The following is a 16,749-nucleotide window of genomic DNA, read 5'->3' on the forward strand; positions in this document are numbered from 1 at the left end:
GACCCCGTGATTCTGGGGGCAGTAACGAGGTTGTTCCTCCGTTCGTTCCCGGGTGGCATGCGGGTTGTGCGTGTGTGTAGTCGTGGGTCAAGCCACGGTCTGCTCACCCTGTGCGTTAAGTTGCTTGAGAGCTCTTCGCACGGTCGGGTCCGTCGCCTTCCCGTGAAGCCTCTAATAGGGGGGATACCCTCCATTAGGGGGGGTCGGGGGGGCTCGGCCCTCCCTGTTCTGATGGTTTTGGGGGGCTGTCAGCGGGGTGTATTTGTCAGCCAAGTGGCTCCGCTTGGCCTCCCTTGTGCAGAAGGCGAAGCCAAGCTAAGCCACTAACGATACAGAACGTTAGGTTATGACTATAACCAAGTTCTGTTAGTTAGGGGCGATGCTTGGCTTCGGACGGCCGCTGCAGCCCTTGACCTCACCTTGTGGTGAAAGCTTGGGAAGGAGGAGAGCAGGTGACCACACACCTGCTTATGAAGGTAAGCTGATGAGGGGTGTGGTCAGACTAATACTGGTATTAGAGGTACATTTGTGGTTTATTCAGTACGCGTGCACGTACGCGAGATAGTGCAGAAGGCGAAGCCAAGCATCGCCCCTAACTAACAGAACTTGGTTATAGTCATAACCTAACGTTAACACTGTCTCCTCACAGCACGGTGGTGTAGTGGTTAACACTGTCTCCTCACAGCACGGTGGTGTAGTGGTTAACACTGTCGCCTCACAGCACGGTGGTGTAGTGGTTAACACTGTCTCCTCACAAAAAAAATTGTCTACGGACAGGTCGAAAAGTACCTAGCGGAAAAAAATCTAATCTACGAATTCCAATCTGGCTTCAGAACATCCCACTCCACTGACACATGCCTTCTCTATTTGAATGACCACATCAAACAAGAGGTGGACGCAGGCAAATACTGCGGCATGGTCATGCTGGACCTACAAAAGGCCTTTGACACGGTAAATCACTCCATTCTGATTGACAAGCTAAAAGCAATTGGTTTTGATAGTCTATCAGTGAGCTGGATGCAATATATCCTACCTTGAGGGGAGGGAACAGATGGTGGAGGTAAACGGTACCCTATCCCCCCCCCTCACAGTGAGCTGTGGTGTTCCACAAGGAAGCATACTAGGACCGCTACTGTTCCTAATTTATGCAAATGACATGTCGTCAGCTTGTGACTGCAACTTGTTCCTGTTTGCGGACGACTCAGCCCTGCTGGTCTCTGACAAGAACAAGTTACAGGTTGAAAAAACCCTCAGCTCGGAACTAGGCAGAATCTGCATATGGCTCGCTGATAACAAACTATCATTACACATGGGCAAAACAGAGTCCATTCTCTTCGGTTCAAATAACAAACTCAGCAAGACCGACGGCTTCTCAGTTACAGTGGGTGACAATATTGTCACAAGGAAAGATGAAATTACCTACCTGGGTTCCATCCTAGAGGCTAATCTCTCCTGTGACAAAATGGCATCCAATGTAATAAAAAAAGTCAACCAACGAACTCGATTCTTGTACCGGATCTCCTCTCTGGTAAACAAGAATACCCTGAAGACTCTGGCAGGAGCACTCATTCAGGGGTACTACGACTATGCTTGCACCTCATGGTACCAAAGCACCTCAAAGGCGCTAAAAACAAAATTACAAACATCTCAAAACAAACTGGTCAGACTACTGCTTGACCTTAACCCACCTCACCCCTGCCCACTTTGACAACCTAGGATGGCTTAGAGTAGACGACAGAGTACAGCAACTTGCAATGGGCCTGGTCTACAAGATACACTACACGACCAAGGTACCCATGTACATGTCAAAATACTTCCCAAAGGTCAGTGAATACCACGATCACAACACCAGAGGGAGCTCCACAAATCATGTTAAACCCAGATTCGGCTCAAATAAGGGACTAAACACGTTTCGCAATTATGCCACATCAATGTGGAACGCCCTACCCAAAGCTGTACAGGAATGTGGATCACTACCCACTTTCAAAACCTCTCTCAAGGGACACCTACGGGAGACTGCAATTCAACACTGGCCCCTGTAAATATCCTAACCCAACCCCCTCCAATGTACAGTCATTTACCTAGTATGGTTTTGTCAATAGTCCAATGTACAATTTTGTTTGTTTGTACAGTGTCTCCCCCCCCCCCCTCAATGTACAGTTTTGCTTGTTTATACAGTGTGCCCCCCCCCCCCCCAACCACCTCCAATGTAGATTACCCAGTATGGTTGTCAATATCCCAGTGTACCCAACCCCCCCCCACCCAACCTCCTCCAATGTACAGTTTCTACGTCAAATGTATATACTCCCTTTTCCTGACTCCTTCTGTATCACAAACAGTACTGTATTTGCAAATCTGGTATGTCATAAATGTATAGATGTAGCAGTACTGACTATCTGTATGTCATGTATGTCATATATGTCCTGATGAATTGAAAATGGGGGACCCTGATGTAAACAAGACGAAAGTCTTTCTCTGGTCTGCATCCCCTTAACAATTGTGTGTATTGAGCTGTACTGTATTGTACCCATTCTGCAATCTGTTAATAAAGTTTTCAATCAATCAATCAATCAAGCACGGTGGTGTAGTGGTTAACACTGTCTCCTCACAGCACGGTGGTGTAGTGGTTAACAATGTCTCCTCACAGCACGGTGGTGTAGTGGTTAACACTGTCTCCTCACAGCACGGTGGTGTAGTGGTTAACACTGTCTCCTCACAGCACGGTGGTGTAGTGGTTAACACTGTCTCCTCACAGCACGGTGGTGTAGTGGTTAACACTGTCTCCTCACAGCACGGTGCTGTAGTGGTTAACACTGTCGCCTCACAGCTAGAAGGTCCAGGGTTCGATTCCCGCTTGGGGACCAGGTTGCCATGTTGCCAGGTACCCAGATGCGGTATCTCCCAGGCCTTTCTGTGTGGAGTTTGCATGTTCTCCCCCTCTGTGCTCGCAAGGGTTTCCCCTCCCGATAAACCCAAGTGGTAAAAACATGCAGAACAGATTGCCAACGCTGTCGCGTCCCCCACGAAGACGAACAGGAGCACTTGGATTGGTCCCCGGGGCGCCGCAGACCATGTCTGCCCCCGGCTGCCCTTGGGGGGGAAGGACGACGGGATGGCTCAAACGCAGAGAGGAACATTTCATCAGCGACCAAAAAATAAATAAATAATTGCATGTGTGTGTCACTGCATGACGACATTGTCAATGTGCGCAATGAATAAATACTTCTTCAAAGTCCAGTTTAATCTTAATCTGATTTTAAAACGTGTTGATCTGCATTCCTTACATTGATTTGATAGGTGAAGTTCACCACATTGTTATGCTGCCTGTCAGTAGGATACTTCAGGATCCTATCTTTCTTTCTGATGGTGTGTAGGGAGGTGTCGTCTGACGTCACTTTAGTTTCCTGTAGGGAGGTGTAGTCTGACATCACTTTAGTTTCCTATAGGCAGGTGTAGTCTGACGTCACTTTAGTTTCCTATAGGGAGGTGTAGTCTGACGTCACTTTAGTTTCCTATAGGGAGGTGTAGTCTGACGTCACTTTAGTTTCCTATAGGGAGGTGTAGTCTGACGTCACTTTAGTTTCCTATAGGGAGGTGTAGTCTGACGTCTCTTTAGTTTCCTATAGGGAGGTGTAGTCTGACGTCACTTTAGTTTCCTATAGGGGGGTGTAGTCTGACGTCACTTTAGTTTCCTATAGGGAGGTGTCGTCTGACGTCACTTTAGTTTCCTATAGGGAGGTGTCGTCTGACGTCACTGTAGTTTCCTATAGGGAGGCGTAGTCTGACGTCACTTTAGTTTCCTATAGGAGGTGTAGTCTGACGTCACTTTAGTTTCCTATAGGGAGGTGTAGTCTGACGTCACTGTAGTTTCCTATAGGGAGGTGTAGTCTGACGTCACTTTAGTTTCCTATAGGGAGGTGTAGTCTAACGTCACTTTAGTTTCCTATAGGGAGGCGTAGTCTGAGGTCACTTTAGTTTCCTATAGGGAGGTGTAGTCTGACATCACTGTAGTTTCCTATAGGGAGGTGTAGTCTGACATCACTTTAGTTTCCTATAGGGAGGTCTAGTCTGACGTCACTGTAGTTTCCTATAGGGAGGTGTAGTCTGACGTCACTTTAGTTTCCTATAGGGAGGTGTAGTCTGACATCACTTTAGTTTCCTATAGGGAGGTCTAGTCTGACGTCACTTTAGTTTCCTATAGGGAGGTGTAGTCTGACGTCACTTTAGTTTCCTATAGGGAGGCGTAGTCTGAGGTCACTTTAGTTTCCTATAGGGAGGTGTAGTCTGACATCACTGTAGTTTCCTATAGGGAGGTGTAGTCTGACGTCACTTTAGTTTCCTATAGGGAGGTCTAGTCTGACGTCACTGTAGTTTCCTATAGGGAGGTGTAGTCTGACATCACTTTAGTTTCCTATAGGGAGGTCTAGTCTGACGTCACTGTAGTTTCCTATAGGGAGGTGTAGTCTGACGTCACTTTAGTTTCCTATAGGGAGGTGTAGTCTGACATCACTTTAGTTTCCTATAGGGAGGTCTAGTCTGACGTCACTTTAGTTTCCCGCGCTCCACCCGTATAGGGATTTATCATTGGGAAAATGTATTATCGGCTATTGTAATAATTCTGTCTCATGAACATTGGCAAGCTTTAAATCTTTGCACAAAATGAGTTCCCTTCTATCACTAACATTATTGTCTAAGCATTTTTGTTTGAAATAAAATTATACGTAATTATTTCACGATTGTTTCATGTTGAGCTATAGATTGTGGATGAATACACACAGAAAGGTACACCGTGCCAATGTTCATGCTTTATTTGTTTTAAAACAAGACGATTTAGAAAATGTGTCCATTGGAAATACATTGCAATTTCAAGCGAGGTGGACTGGCCGGAAACAACAATGGCGTGACCACTACACCTCTCTATAACACTTGCATACAGAACCTATTATTGAGTCTCATGTCATTCACAAATAGATGAATGAATAAATAGCTAAATAAATACCTGACAAAGCTCATCCAGCCAAACAAAATACGTTAAGTGATTATCCCTGTAACACATTCCGTAATTACAACCTGAAATCAAAACAGCACATGATATGAAACATTCAATAGATTTCGCCAGCAAGGCAATGAATAGAAACTTTTCATTAGTATTAGAATTTTACACCTTTAGCATATAGAGTGCATTTCTGGGAAATATTTCTGACTTGTATATTGTGCTTTGCTAAGGAGGGTGGGGGGGGGGTGGGGGGACTCTAATTAAATGCAAAATAGCGGTTTCAGCAAACTGATTGTCAGTTCTTCTAATTCATTTCCGTTGACAGAAATGACAATTCACGATCGCTATGATGAATGTTTTTCGTCATAATTGTGGTTTGATGGAATGAACACAGATGTTAGCAGAACTCAGAAAAGCCATTAAGACATCAGAGAGCTGCCTCCCTTCAAACAAAAAAAGCACACTGCTTTCTGGCTGCTACAGGCTGATACACATCTTTCTTAGATTGCTCTGTGGGAACATACTGGGCTCATTTCACGCTCATGAATGCTTATTTATATCATTAATGTGCTCTCTCTCTCTCTCTCTCTCTCTCTCTCTCTCTCTCTCTCTCTCTCTCTCTCTCTCTCTCTCTCTCTCTCTCTCTCTCTAAAATAGTATTGTTATTACAGTATTACTATTTAGCTAGTAGCTACCCGCATTATTGTTATTACCGTACTGGCAGTTGTTTTGCTATTATTTGCAACTTACTAAATCATGTTAACAGTCTTTGTGTGAGATACAGTCAGAGTTTGTCCTTATGATAATATAAATGACAAAACGCCTACGGGACTATACCACTTGCGATTGCATAACTGGCATCCCTCGCATGACCCATACGCCATGACACGTGTCACCAGCGTGTAGTCGGCTGGTTGCACTCGGACGCTGACATGACCAGTAGATATGACCTTGCCCGGGGGGGGTGGGTACAGATTTCTGCTTCCCTGTGGTAACATCTGATGAAGTCACACCCTGTGCAGCAGAGACATTGTCTATGTGTGCCTTTAAAGGGGAATGGATACTTTTTTAGACATTTGTAGTAACAAGATGTTGAAAAAAAAAAAGCCTGCATTGTACGCATGCCTGTGCAATTCATCCACAGCGAGCTTCAAACCCTTTTGGGGAGAGAGCCGGCATATATTAATCTCGGCCAGGCAGCTCAGCAAGGAAAATAATGGAGCGTGAAATTACAGTGAAATTTAAAATTAAACTTAAAATACATATTCAATAATAGGCAGGATACCATATTCTGGAAGATGAAAAGCGTCTAATCTAGGGCAGGTGTATATCTTACATGAGTTGTACCAGTGTCTATTGATTTTGTGAGCTTCACCACCAAAGGGAAGTCAGGTCATCTGTGGTTTTACCGTGCAGGGCTGGTTTTACTGCACGGTTGCGGCTTGAAGCATTCTGCAGTTACTCTCAATGTGCATTTCCTGATTTAATATTACAAAATATTGCGACCAATATCACCATTGCTACTCTCACTCAACCCTACTACACAGCACTGGTAAGCATGACTTCTGAATATGACTTTTATCCACTTTTTCTATTTTTCTCCCATCCCAATTCCATTGTGCCAATTCTCCCCTCCCCTGTCTTGAACGTTGCTCGCATATGCCCCCCAATGACCGGTTGTAGGGAGGATAGAAGCCTTGCATCACGTGTCCCCTCCGGTACACGAGGAGGCAGCCTGTCACATCTTTTCACCTGCCAGCACGGACTCTCATTGGCGAGGTGTAACGTGTGGGAGGCTCACACTACCCCCGCCATTTTCCTGTCTCTGCGGTGCAGGCGTCCCCCAACCGACCTGAAGGAGTCGCTGTCCACAACGTCCAGATTACCACCCATCGACTTCCACCCGCTGACTCTGCCAATTGAGTTAGTATGACGGCTGGCCCAAGCCGGAGGCAACGCCGACAGCCAGAGTCAAACCCGGTGTCTCTTGCGTTGGTGACGAGCGCAATGTCCGCTGCGCCACCCAGCCGCCCACTTTTGAATATGACTTGTAAACAAAAAGCAAATGGCGAAATTGACGAGAGCACTGTTAGTCTGATGTAGCCTGTGTACTCCAACCAGCCCTCTGCCTGCACTGTTAGTCTGGTGTAGCCTGTGTACTCCAACCAGCCCTCTGCCTGCACTGTTAGTCTGATGTAGCCTGTGTACTCCAACCAGCCCTCTGCCTGCACTGTTAGTCTGGTGTAGCCTGTGTACTCCAACAGCCCTCTGCCTGCACTGTTAGTCTGGTGTAGCCTGTGTACTCCAACCAGCCCTCTGCCTGCACTGTTAGTCTGGTGTAGCCTGTGTACTCCAACAGCCCTCTGCCTGCACTGTTAGTCTGGTGTAGCCTGTGTACTCCAACCAGCCCTCTGCCTGCACCGTTAGTCTGGTGTAGCCTGTGTACTCCAACCAGCCCTCTGCCTGCACCGTTAGTCTGATGTAGCCTGTGTACTCCAACCAGCCCTCTGCCTGCACTGTTAGTCTGGTGTAGCTGTTATGTCCTGTTATGCTACGTATAGGTTGTGACATACTAGCAGTTACATTGTAGGCTACTGTGCCTTTAATAGACGGGCGTGGTTAGCGCTCGAGGTAGGGCTGTGTTTGTAACCTAAGAGTCAGTCGAATAAAGTAATGAAACCACACGGTCGTGTGTTCATTGTCTCAACATAATAATTGGTGAACGAGGATGGCTGATTTCGTTTTACCACCGCCACCACCGTTTCTACCTGTTCCCGGTGACCCAGCGGTTCCATGGGTTAGATGGCTAACGTCATTGGAGGACTATTTATTGGCGTTGGGACTGGAGGATCTGGAAGAAGCTAGGAAGTGCGCACTTCTGCGACACTGCCTCGGACAGGAGGGGCAACGGATTTATGCTACGCTTACATTAGCCGACGATCAGTACTCTACTGCTACCGAGGCTCTGAAGTCGCATTTTAGCTCGGGAAGAAGCCGTCGGATGTACCGGTTTGAGTTCCGCCAGAGAGCACAGAGGTCTGGTGAGACTGTTTCGCAATATGTGTCTGCCCTGCGGGAGCTAGCCAAGCATTGTGATTTTAGGAACTTGGAGGATGGACTCATAGTCGACCAGCTGATTGAAAGAACATTGTGTGCTCAACTGAGGGAGAGACTGTTATTAGAGCCGGACGCCATGACACTAGCTGATGCAGTAGTGATTGGAAAACAGTTGGAGACAGCTATCTCTGAGGCGCGCAAGTTTTCCCGCGCGGTGCATGAGCCTGTGACGTCACCTCCACCCGGAGTTCAGAACGTGGCCCAGGAGGCAGCTGGCGCAGACGGTGACAACTTCGATGTGCAGAGAGTGGCAGACAGGGCGCCGAGGGAGAGGGAGAATGGACAAAGGCGTTGTGGTAACTGTGGCTCCCCTAAGCATGCAACCAGGGACCTGTCCTGCCCTGCTCTAGGCAAGCGCTGCCGTAACTGCAACAGGGTTAACCATTTTGCGCGCTGGTGTCGCTCTCCTCCTGATCACGCACAGTCTGGGGCTGTTCCCATCAATACAGTACAAAGCCCACAGGCCTCATTCAGTCATTGCACATGTCGTGTGGGTGGGGCCTCCATACCACTCCTCGTGGACACAGGGGCTAAAGTGTCGCTCCTGAATAAGTCCACTTATGACCGGCTCTTCAGTCACGTGCCGTTGACTACAGCAGCAAACGCCCTGTCGGGGTATGGCCACGCCCCGATCACCACTTTAGGGGTAGCCTGCCTACCTGTGGAGTACAAAAAGAGACACATCCCTGACACCGAGTTCTACATCACACGGAGAGGGGCTAACATCATGGGGCTAGACCTGTTTCATGCTCTGGACTTCACATTGACCGACGCTGGGGGTCTACGCGTCCTGCAGGTCACCGCGTCCTGGCCTGACCATCACCCGACACTGTTCGAAGGCCTGGGCTGTATGACTGGATTTGTGCACCAGCCCTCGGTGGACACGTCTGTCCGACCCGTCATTCAGCCGCTGCGGCGCATTCCCTTGGCCCTCCGTGATGCGGTGGAGGAGGAGATTCGTCATCTGGTGAAGGAGGACGTCATAGAACCGATCAACGCCTCTCCCTGGGTGTCCAACCTGGTGATAGCCAAGAAACGGGGGGGGCGCGGACTGCGTCTATGCGTCGATCTGACAGACGTAAACAAAGCCATCATCCCTGACAAGTATCCCCTCCCCACAGCGGAGGAGCTGACTAGCCATTTCCATGGCTCCACGATTTTCAGTAAAATGGATTTACGTCACGGCTACCTGCAGGTTCCCCTGGCACCGGGCAGTATGGACCTCACAGCGTTTGTCACACATGTGGGGGTTTTCAGGTACAAGCGCATGGCTTTTGGCCTGTCATCAGCCCCAAGCTGTTTTCAGAAAATAATGTCGCTCATTTTGGCTGGCATCCAGGGGGTCAGCATCTACTTGGATGATGTGGTGGTGCATGCGCCCACCGCTGCACTCCACGACGCTCGCCTGGAGCAGGTCTTCCAGCGCTTCAAGCAAAACGGGGTCACACTCAACGCGGAGAAGTGTACATTTGGAGCTACTGAGGTCGAGTTCCTGGGGTTCAGGCTCTCCAGGGAGGGTATCACCCCGATCATGTCCCACACCGAAGCAATCCTGTCCCTGCCGGACCCGCAGTCGCCGTCCAAGCTGTCTTCTTTTCTGGGCATGGCTGCCTACTACCTCCGGTTCATGCCACACTATTCTGACTCGACGGCCCCTCTGCGCCAGCTGTTACGCAAGGATGCGGTGTGGGACTGGACCCCGGCCTGCCGGGAGGCTGTGCGCGTCATCAAACGGCAGCTCACGTCCCCGCCAACACTGGCGCATTTCAGCCTGACCGCGCCCACCTTGGTCACCTGTGACGCCTCTGGGGTGGCGCTCGGCGCCGTGCTATCCCAGGTTTATGGAGGGGTAGAGCGTCCAGTGGCTTTTGCCTCTCGGGCCCTCACACCAGCCGAGCAGAAATACTCGGTGGGGGAAAGGGAGGCCCTCGCCTGTCTGTGGGCCTGCGAACGCTGGCATGTCTACCTGTATGGCAGGGCGTTCACCATTCGCACAGATCATCAGTCTCTGACAGCGCTGCTGGCGACCCGAGGGGCGGGGCACAAGCCTATGAGGCTACTGAGGTGGGCTCAGTACAACTTCGGACTCGAGTTTATGCCGGGGCGCTCTAACACGGTAGCTGACCTTCTTTCAAGAGCCGTCTCTACGACAAAAGAGGCGGGTGAGGCGAGTCCTGAACAGGAGGACGACGTGGACTGGGTCCACATGCTGCATGGACCGCTCAGCGCAGTAGTCACGCTGGCTGAGCTGCAGCAGGCTGCGGCTGAAGATGAGACATTTACAAATCTCCGTGCCTATATCCAGGACGGCTGGCCAGCCACGGTGGAGGACAGACTGCTCCCCTACCGCCGAGTCCGCGACGAGCTCTCCTGCTGGGGGGAGGTGTGCCTCGCCCGCGGTCACCGCGCTATTATACCAGAGGCGCTGAGGGCCAGGGTATTGCACATGGCGCACGACGGCCACCTGGGGGTGGTTAAGTTGAAACAACGCTGCAGAGACACAGTGTGGTGGCCTCACATAGACGGCGACGTAGAGGAGCTGGTGCGCAACTGTACCTGCTGCCTGCTGAGTGGGAAAACGGGCCAGCCGGCTACAGCACCCCTCACCCCGACCCCGTGGCCGTCCGCGCCGTGGGAGCACATTCAGGTTGACCTATGCGGAGAGCTTCATGGGGCCCCGGCACATGCCCGCTACCTGATGGTCGTGCACGACCTACACTCGAAGTGGCCAGAGGCCATCGAACTCAGCTCCATCACCACACAGAGCATCACCGACAACCTCGTCAAGCTGTTTGGGCGCTGGGGCCTGCCCAGTGTCGTCACCACAGACAATGGGCCTCAATTCATCTCGGCAGAGTTCTCTGAGTTCCTGTCACTGAGGTCCATCAGGCACATCAGGACGTCGGTCTACCATCCTGAAAGTAACGGCGGCGTTGAACGCCTAAACAAATCTCTGAAGAATGGAATCAGAGCCTGCCTGGAGGAGGGGAAAACCTTCAGCGCTGCACTCACCCAAACTCTCCTGACCATCCGGGCATCTAAGCACTCCACCACAGGGGTCTCTCCGGCTCTGCTCATGATTGGGCGAGAAATGAAACAACCACTAGACTGCTTGAGAGCTGAACCGGCCCCTGCATGCGAGAGCCCTGGGCTCGAGAAGGCCAGAGATCAGGTCCAAAGCTCACAGGCTCAGATGAAACGGAGGTATGATGCCTCTCACAGAGTACAGACTCCCACTATGTCAGCAGGGGATTGGGTCAGGATTAAACATGCCAACCGCAAGAACAAGCTGAGCTCATACTGGTCAGCACCCCTCCGAGTGACCCGTCAACTGGGTCCGGCCACCTACAGACTAGATGATGGTTCTCGCTGGCACTCAAACCGCCTGCATAAGGTGGGTGCCCCGACACTGCCTGCATCATCCATGAGCCAAGCTGCAACCCGCAGTTGGCAGCCCCGCTTGGAAGCAACCAGGGTGGGAGGTAACCCACCACAACCACCAGACCCTGCTCCCCAGCCTGCTCGCCCTCAGAGGGTGAGGGCTCCACCCGCTTGGCATGGGGACTATGTTACTGGGTAAATGCCACGGGTTGGTGGACTGAAGTGTTCAGTTTCTGTTCATGGACTGGAATGTTCTATTGCTGTTGCAAGAGGGAAGGGGGGGGAAAATGTTATGTCCTGTTATGCTACGTATAGGTTGTGACATACTAGCAGTTACATTGTAGGCTACTGTGCCTTTAATAGACGGGCGTGGTTAGCGCTCGAGGTAGGGCTGTGTTTGTAACCTAAGAGTCAGTCGAATAAAGTAATGAAACCACACGGTCGTGTGTTCATTGTCTCAACATAATAGTAGCCTGTGTCCTCCAACCAGCCCTCTGCCTGCACTGTTAGTCTGGTGTAGCCTGTGTCCTCCAACCAGCCCTCTGCCTGCACTGTTAGTCTGATGTAGCCTGTGTGCTCCAACCAGCCCTCTGCCTGCACTGTTAGTCTGGTGTAGCCTGTGTACTCCAACCAGCCCTCTGCCTGCACTGTTAGTCTGGTGTAGCCTGTGTCCTCCAACCAGCCCTCTGCCTGCACTGTTAGTCTGGTGTAGCCTGTGTACTCCAACCAGCCCTCTGCCTGCACTGTTAGTCTGGTGTAGCCTGTGTCCTCCAACCAGCCCTCTGCCTGCACTGTTAGTCTGATGTAGCCTGTGTACTCCAACCAGCCCTCTGCCTGCACTGTTAGTCTGGTGTAGCCTGTGTACTCCAACCAACCAACCCTCTGGCTACACTGTTCACGCTTTCCAGAGAGTAAGCTCACAAAATCAATGGCGACAGGGAAAAACGACCAAACTCAGAAGTTATACCTGTCCTAGCTTATACAAGCGTTTCCTCTTCCAGAAAAGAGTAGTCAGCCTGTTATTGAATCAGTATTTTAAGTTTTCATTTAGCTCCATTCATTTCCTCGTTGTGCTGCCAGGCAAGATGCCCTGCTCTCCCCAACAGGGTTTGAAACGCATTCTCGATGAATGCACAGGCGTGAGTACATGTTGTAGTATCACCTAAACCAGCGGTTCTCAAACAAAGTGGGGTCGTGGGTAGGTGACAGTGGGGTCGCGCATTGGCAAGTAAATAAAATAAATCTATATATATACTGTATATATTTTTTTCTTTTAAAGTTCTGGCAACATATTTAGGCTAAATATGCCTTGTTTTATAAATGTGTATTGATAACATAGTGCTGTAATAAAATGTTCTAATAAATATGCATGATCAAGTTCAACAACGTGTGCTTTTATTTTGATATTCCTTAATTCCACGTTGAAATTACGCGATACATTAAGTGTGGGGTCGCCAAAGAAAATCCTAAATAAATTGGGGTTGTGGTATAAAAAAGTGTGAGAACCCCTTCTCTAAACAATATACATTTTACCAAAATATGTCTGTTGTTCCCCTTTAATGAAGTGGTGATACTGGAGCACAGTCTACGTCTCCTTTGAGGTATTTTTGCGACCCAGCACCATAAGAAGGGATGTAGGGGTAGACTATCTAACACTAGAACAGCTGGGCCGGTCATATGATTGCTTTTTAATTTTAGAATTCAAATAATTTGGTAAATGGATGGACTGCATTCATATAGCACTTTTATCCAAAGCGCTGAACAACTTATGCCTCACATTCACCCATTCACTCACACATTCACACACACCGATGGCAGAGGCAACCATGCGAGGTGCCAACCTGCTAATCAGGAGCAGTTAGGGGTTAAGTGTCTTGCTAAAGCACACTTCGACACGCTGCCCGGGAGGAGCTGGAATCAAACCGAGAACCTTGTGATTACCAGACGACCACTCTACCTCCTGAGCCACTGTTCCAGTTGTAACTAGTGTTAGATTTCGATCAATCAGCCAGTATCACCTCTTCATCTGTTGGCTTGTGTAGTTCTGCGTTGTGTTTATTTTCTCCGACGTCTTCTCATACTGGCTGTACAATCTTTGTCATTCCCCTTTAATGCAATCCGTAATCATAATAATTCACACCGTCAGACATGTTACCTTTCTTGGAACCTGTTGTTTATTACATAAACAAAAGCCTCAGATGTTACCCATCTCGTATTGTCCTTGAAAAGTCTTTGATGGAACACTAAATTCATTATTCGAATGATCTCCTGTTACCCCGCTCGGTGGTCGTCGCGGCCTTGTCGTAGCCAACAACTATTATCTGCTAGCCGAAGCTAGTGATGATGATGTGTCACTCCCCTCCCCCACCCAGCGAGGGTGGAGAGGGATGAAAGTCTCTGATCAACGTGTGCGCTCTTCGGTGTGGTTCGTTTCAGTCTCCCCTTACCCGGAAGAAAACTCCTGTTATATTATCTTCGCCATAGCAACGAGGGCCCGCTCTCCTCGTTACTATGTGACGTGTGACATGCTGTCTTTGACCACAGCTATTTGACCCAGATCACTATAGCAACCGCTCAATTGTTGATATTATCCCCCCTAGTTCTCTCTGTTCCACCCAGCTGATAGCGGCCCTCTGTCTGCACAGTTTTGGCTGGAGACACACATCCATGATAATGATGGTGATGATGATGATGATGATGATGATGATGATGATGATGATGATATTATCCTCTTAAAACTCCTATCTATATAGGTTATAAACCAAATGCAAATCATCGATTTCCTTCACTAGATAGTACCGAATGTGCAAACACATGCATACTGTACATTTAGAATGACCCAAGCCGGCTCAAATCTGTGTTGCTTTTAACATACAGTACAGTACATTGTGTTGTTCTTTAACACACCCATGTGTGTGTTTAGCTATAGGGAGACAATGCGTCTTGTGTTACATCAACGCATCATTTTTAAGAGTAAACCATACTCATGTTTAACCCTCGCTGCCTTCCATCCGCGTGCAGGTGGGTGTTCATCTACGAGAAGGGCTACCAGTCCACGGACACAGCGGTGGGCTCCACCCTGACCAAGATGAAAGGCGTGGGCTACACCAACGTGGACGGAGTGGAGCGTGTCTGGGACGTGGCCGACTATGTCTTCCCCGAACAGGTCAGTGGGGGGGAGGGGCTGCCGTGTGGATCCCATGGGTCAGTCAGACGCCGACAACTAATTAATGTGGACTTTATGCAACAGACGTGTCAGAGTGAATGAACGTCACGCTGAGTCAGATCGTACCGTCGAGCACAAGGTCAACAACGCTTTGAGCTTTAGACTCTCTGGGAGCTTAGTTAGTCACCGGTCAGACCATGACAACGTGCTGTGCTTTATTCACACTCTTTCTCCCAGTGAGTAATCACAGATGTATGTATGAATGAATGAAAACTTTTATTTAAAATGGACACCACATGCTACATTGGACCAGCCACAGTGGACAGACCAGATGCGTTGTTTTGCGTGTTTATAGCACAAGTGCTCGTTTTCAACACTAGTCCATTGAGGCTTTTCTAAAAGATATAATAAAATTATGAGTAAAATACAGAATTAAAATCACAAATCAGAACAAATATTTTCCAGAGCAAGAGTCCATGATCAAAACAACAAAACGGCGTCTACACATGTGAGCACTGCTGCTTTGATTTCAGCCATACCTTGAGGTCTCTGCTGAAGACATTGGCATTGGACTCCAGTTTTAAGCCAGTAGGCAGAGAGTCCGATAAGTTTGCCCCGTTAACTGAGAAGACAGACTGTCCAAACGAACTCTTGCACATGGGAACAGTACAGTCACCATTATTGGAAACTCTGTGCCTTCACTCAAATGTTTGTTTTAAAGGTTCATTCACATTTACATTTTGTCATTTAGCTGACGCTTTTATCCAGCTAAATGACAACATTGATTGATTGATTGAAAAGTTTATTAACAGATTGCAGAATGGGTACAATACAGTACGGCTCAATACATACAATTGTTAAGGGGATGCAGACCAGAGAAAGACTTTCGTCTTGTTTACATCAGGGTCCCCCATTTTCAATTCATCATAACATATATGACATACATGACATACAGATAGACAGTACTGCTACATCTATACATTTATGACATATCAGATTTGCAAATACAGTACTGTTTGTGATACAAAAGTGTCCAGAAAAGGAGTGTCTATACATTTGGCATAGAAACTGTACATTGGAGGAGGTTGGTTGGGTGGGGTGGGGTTGGGTGGGTTGGGTGAGGGCTGTACATTGGAGGTGGGGGGGGGGGGGGGGGGGGGGGGGGGGGTTGGGAAGGGGACACACACACATTTTACACTGTACATTGGAATATTGACAAAGCCTTACTTGGTCATTTACTGTACAACTAGGTTAGGACATTTGTAGGGGCCAGTTTCGAATTGCAGTCTCACGTAGGTGTTTTTTGAGAGTGTTTTTGAAGGTGGGTAGTGATTCACATTCCTTTACAGCTTTGGGTAGGGCGTTCCACAGAAGGTTAACCCTTTCACTACTACACTACAGAAGGTTAACCCTTTCACTACCACACTACAGATGGTTAGATTGTATGAAGATGCATGCACATGCACTGTGCGAGTCACAGATGGAGAGGGGAGGGGACCCAGAGACACAGGGTGAGCCCAGGGCCCAGAATGGCTTGCTACACCCCTGTAAGTACATGCTGGGTCACACCAATACAGAGAAGTCTGATATTAGTTTTATATTATATTTACACAGATTGATAATTACTGAAGGTGAATGAAGACCAGTGGGGGAAAGTAACTAAGTATTTTTTACTCAAGTAGTCAGACAATTTCGAGCTACTTGTACTTTACGTGAGTATTTAAATTTTTAGGGAACTTTGTACTTTTACTCCACTACATTTCAAAGAAGATATTGTACTTTTTACTCCACTACATTTATCTGAACCCATCAGTTACTAGTTACTTTGAAGAAAAAGATTTTGCATAGAAAAACATGGCAAGAATGTATGAAGATGATATAGTTTCACAGAGGACATAATCAGAGCAGCATAACTGGACCACACACCACTAAAACATAACCTTTAGGTCAATGGGTTGATGTTTGAATGCTCCCAAGCACTGGGATACACACTTTTACTTTAAATACTTAAGTACATTCAATAGCAAAAACTTCTCTACTTTTACTCAAGTATAATTTTAATGGAGGACTTTTACTTTGACCAGAATAC

The 16,749-nt window shown here is 48.3% G+C and overlaps 1 protein-coding gene across 1 annotated transcript in view; it reads left to right on the forward strand.

Annotated features, from left to right (window-relative positions):
* p2rx1 (purinergic receptor P2X, ligand-gated ion channel, 1) overlaps positions 1-16,749 on the forward strand; it is a 99,069-nt gene that overhangs the window by 31,857 nt on the left and 50,463 nt on the right. The window contains exon 2 of the mRNA XM_084320176.1: positions 14,516-14,660. Within this exon, the coding sequence (XP_084176302.1) occupies positions 14,516-14,660 (145 nt within the window). The remainder of the gene's footprint in view (positions 1-14,515; positions 14,661-16,749) is intronic.

This window comes from Notolepis coatsorum (assembly GCF_963971535.1).
Source record: "Notolepis coatsorum genome assembly, chromosome: 8".
Classification (NCBI taxonomy): Eukaryota; Metazoa; Chordata; class Actinopteri; order Aulopiformes; family Paralepididae; genus Notolepis; species Notolepis coatsorum.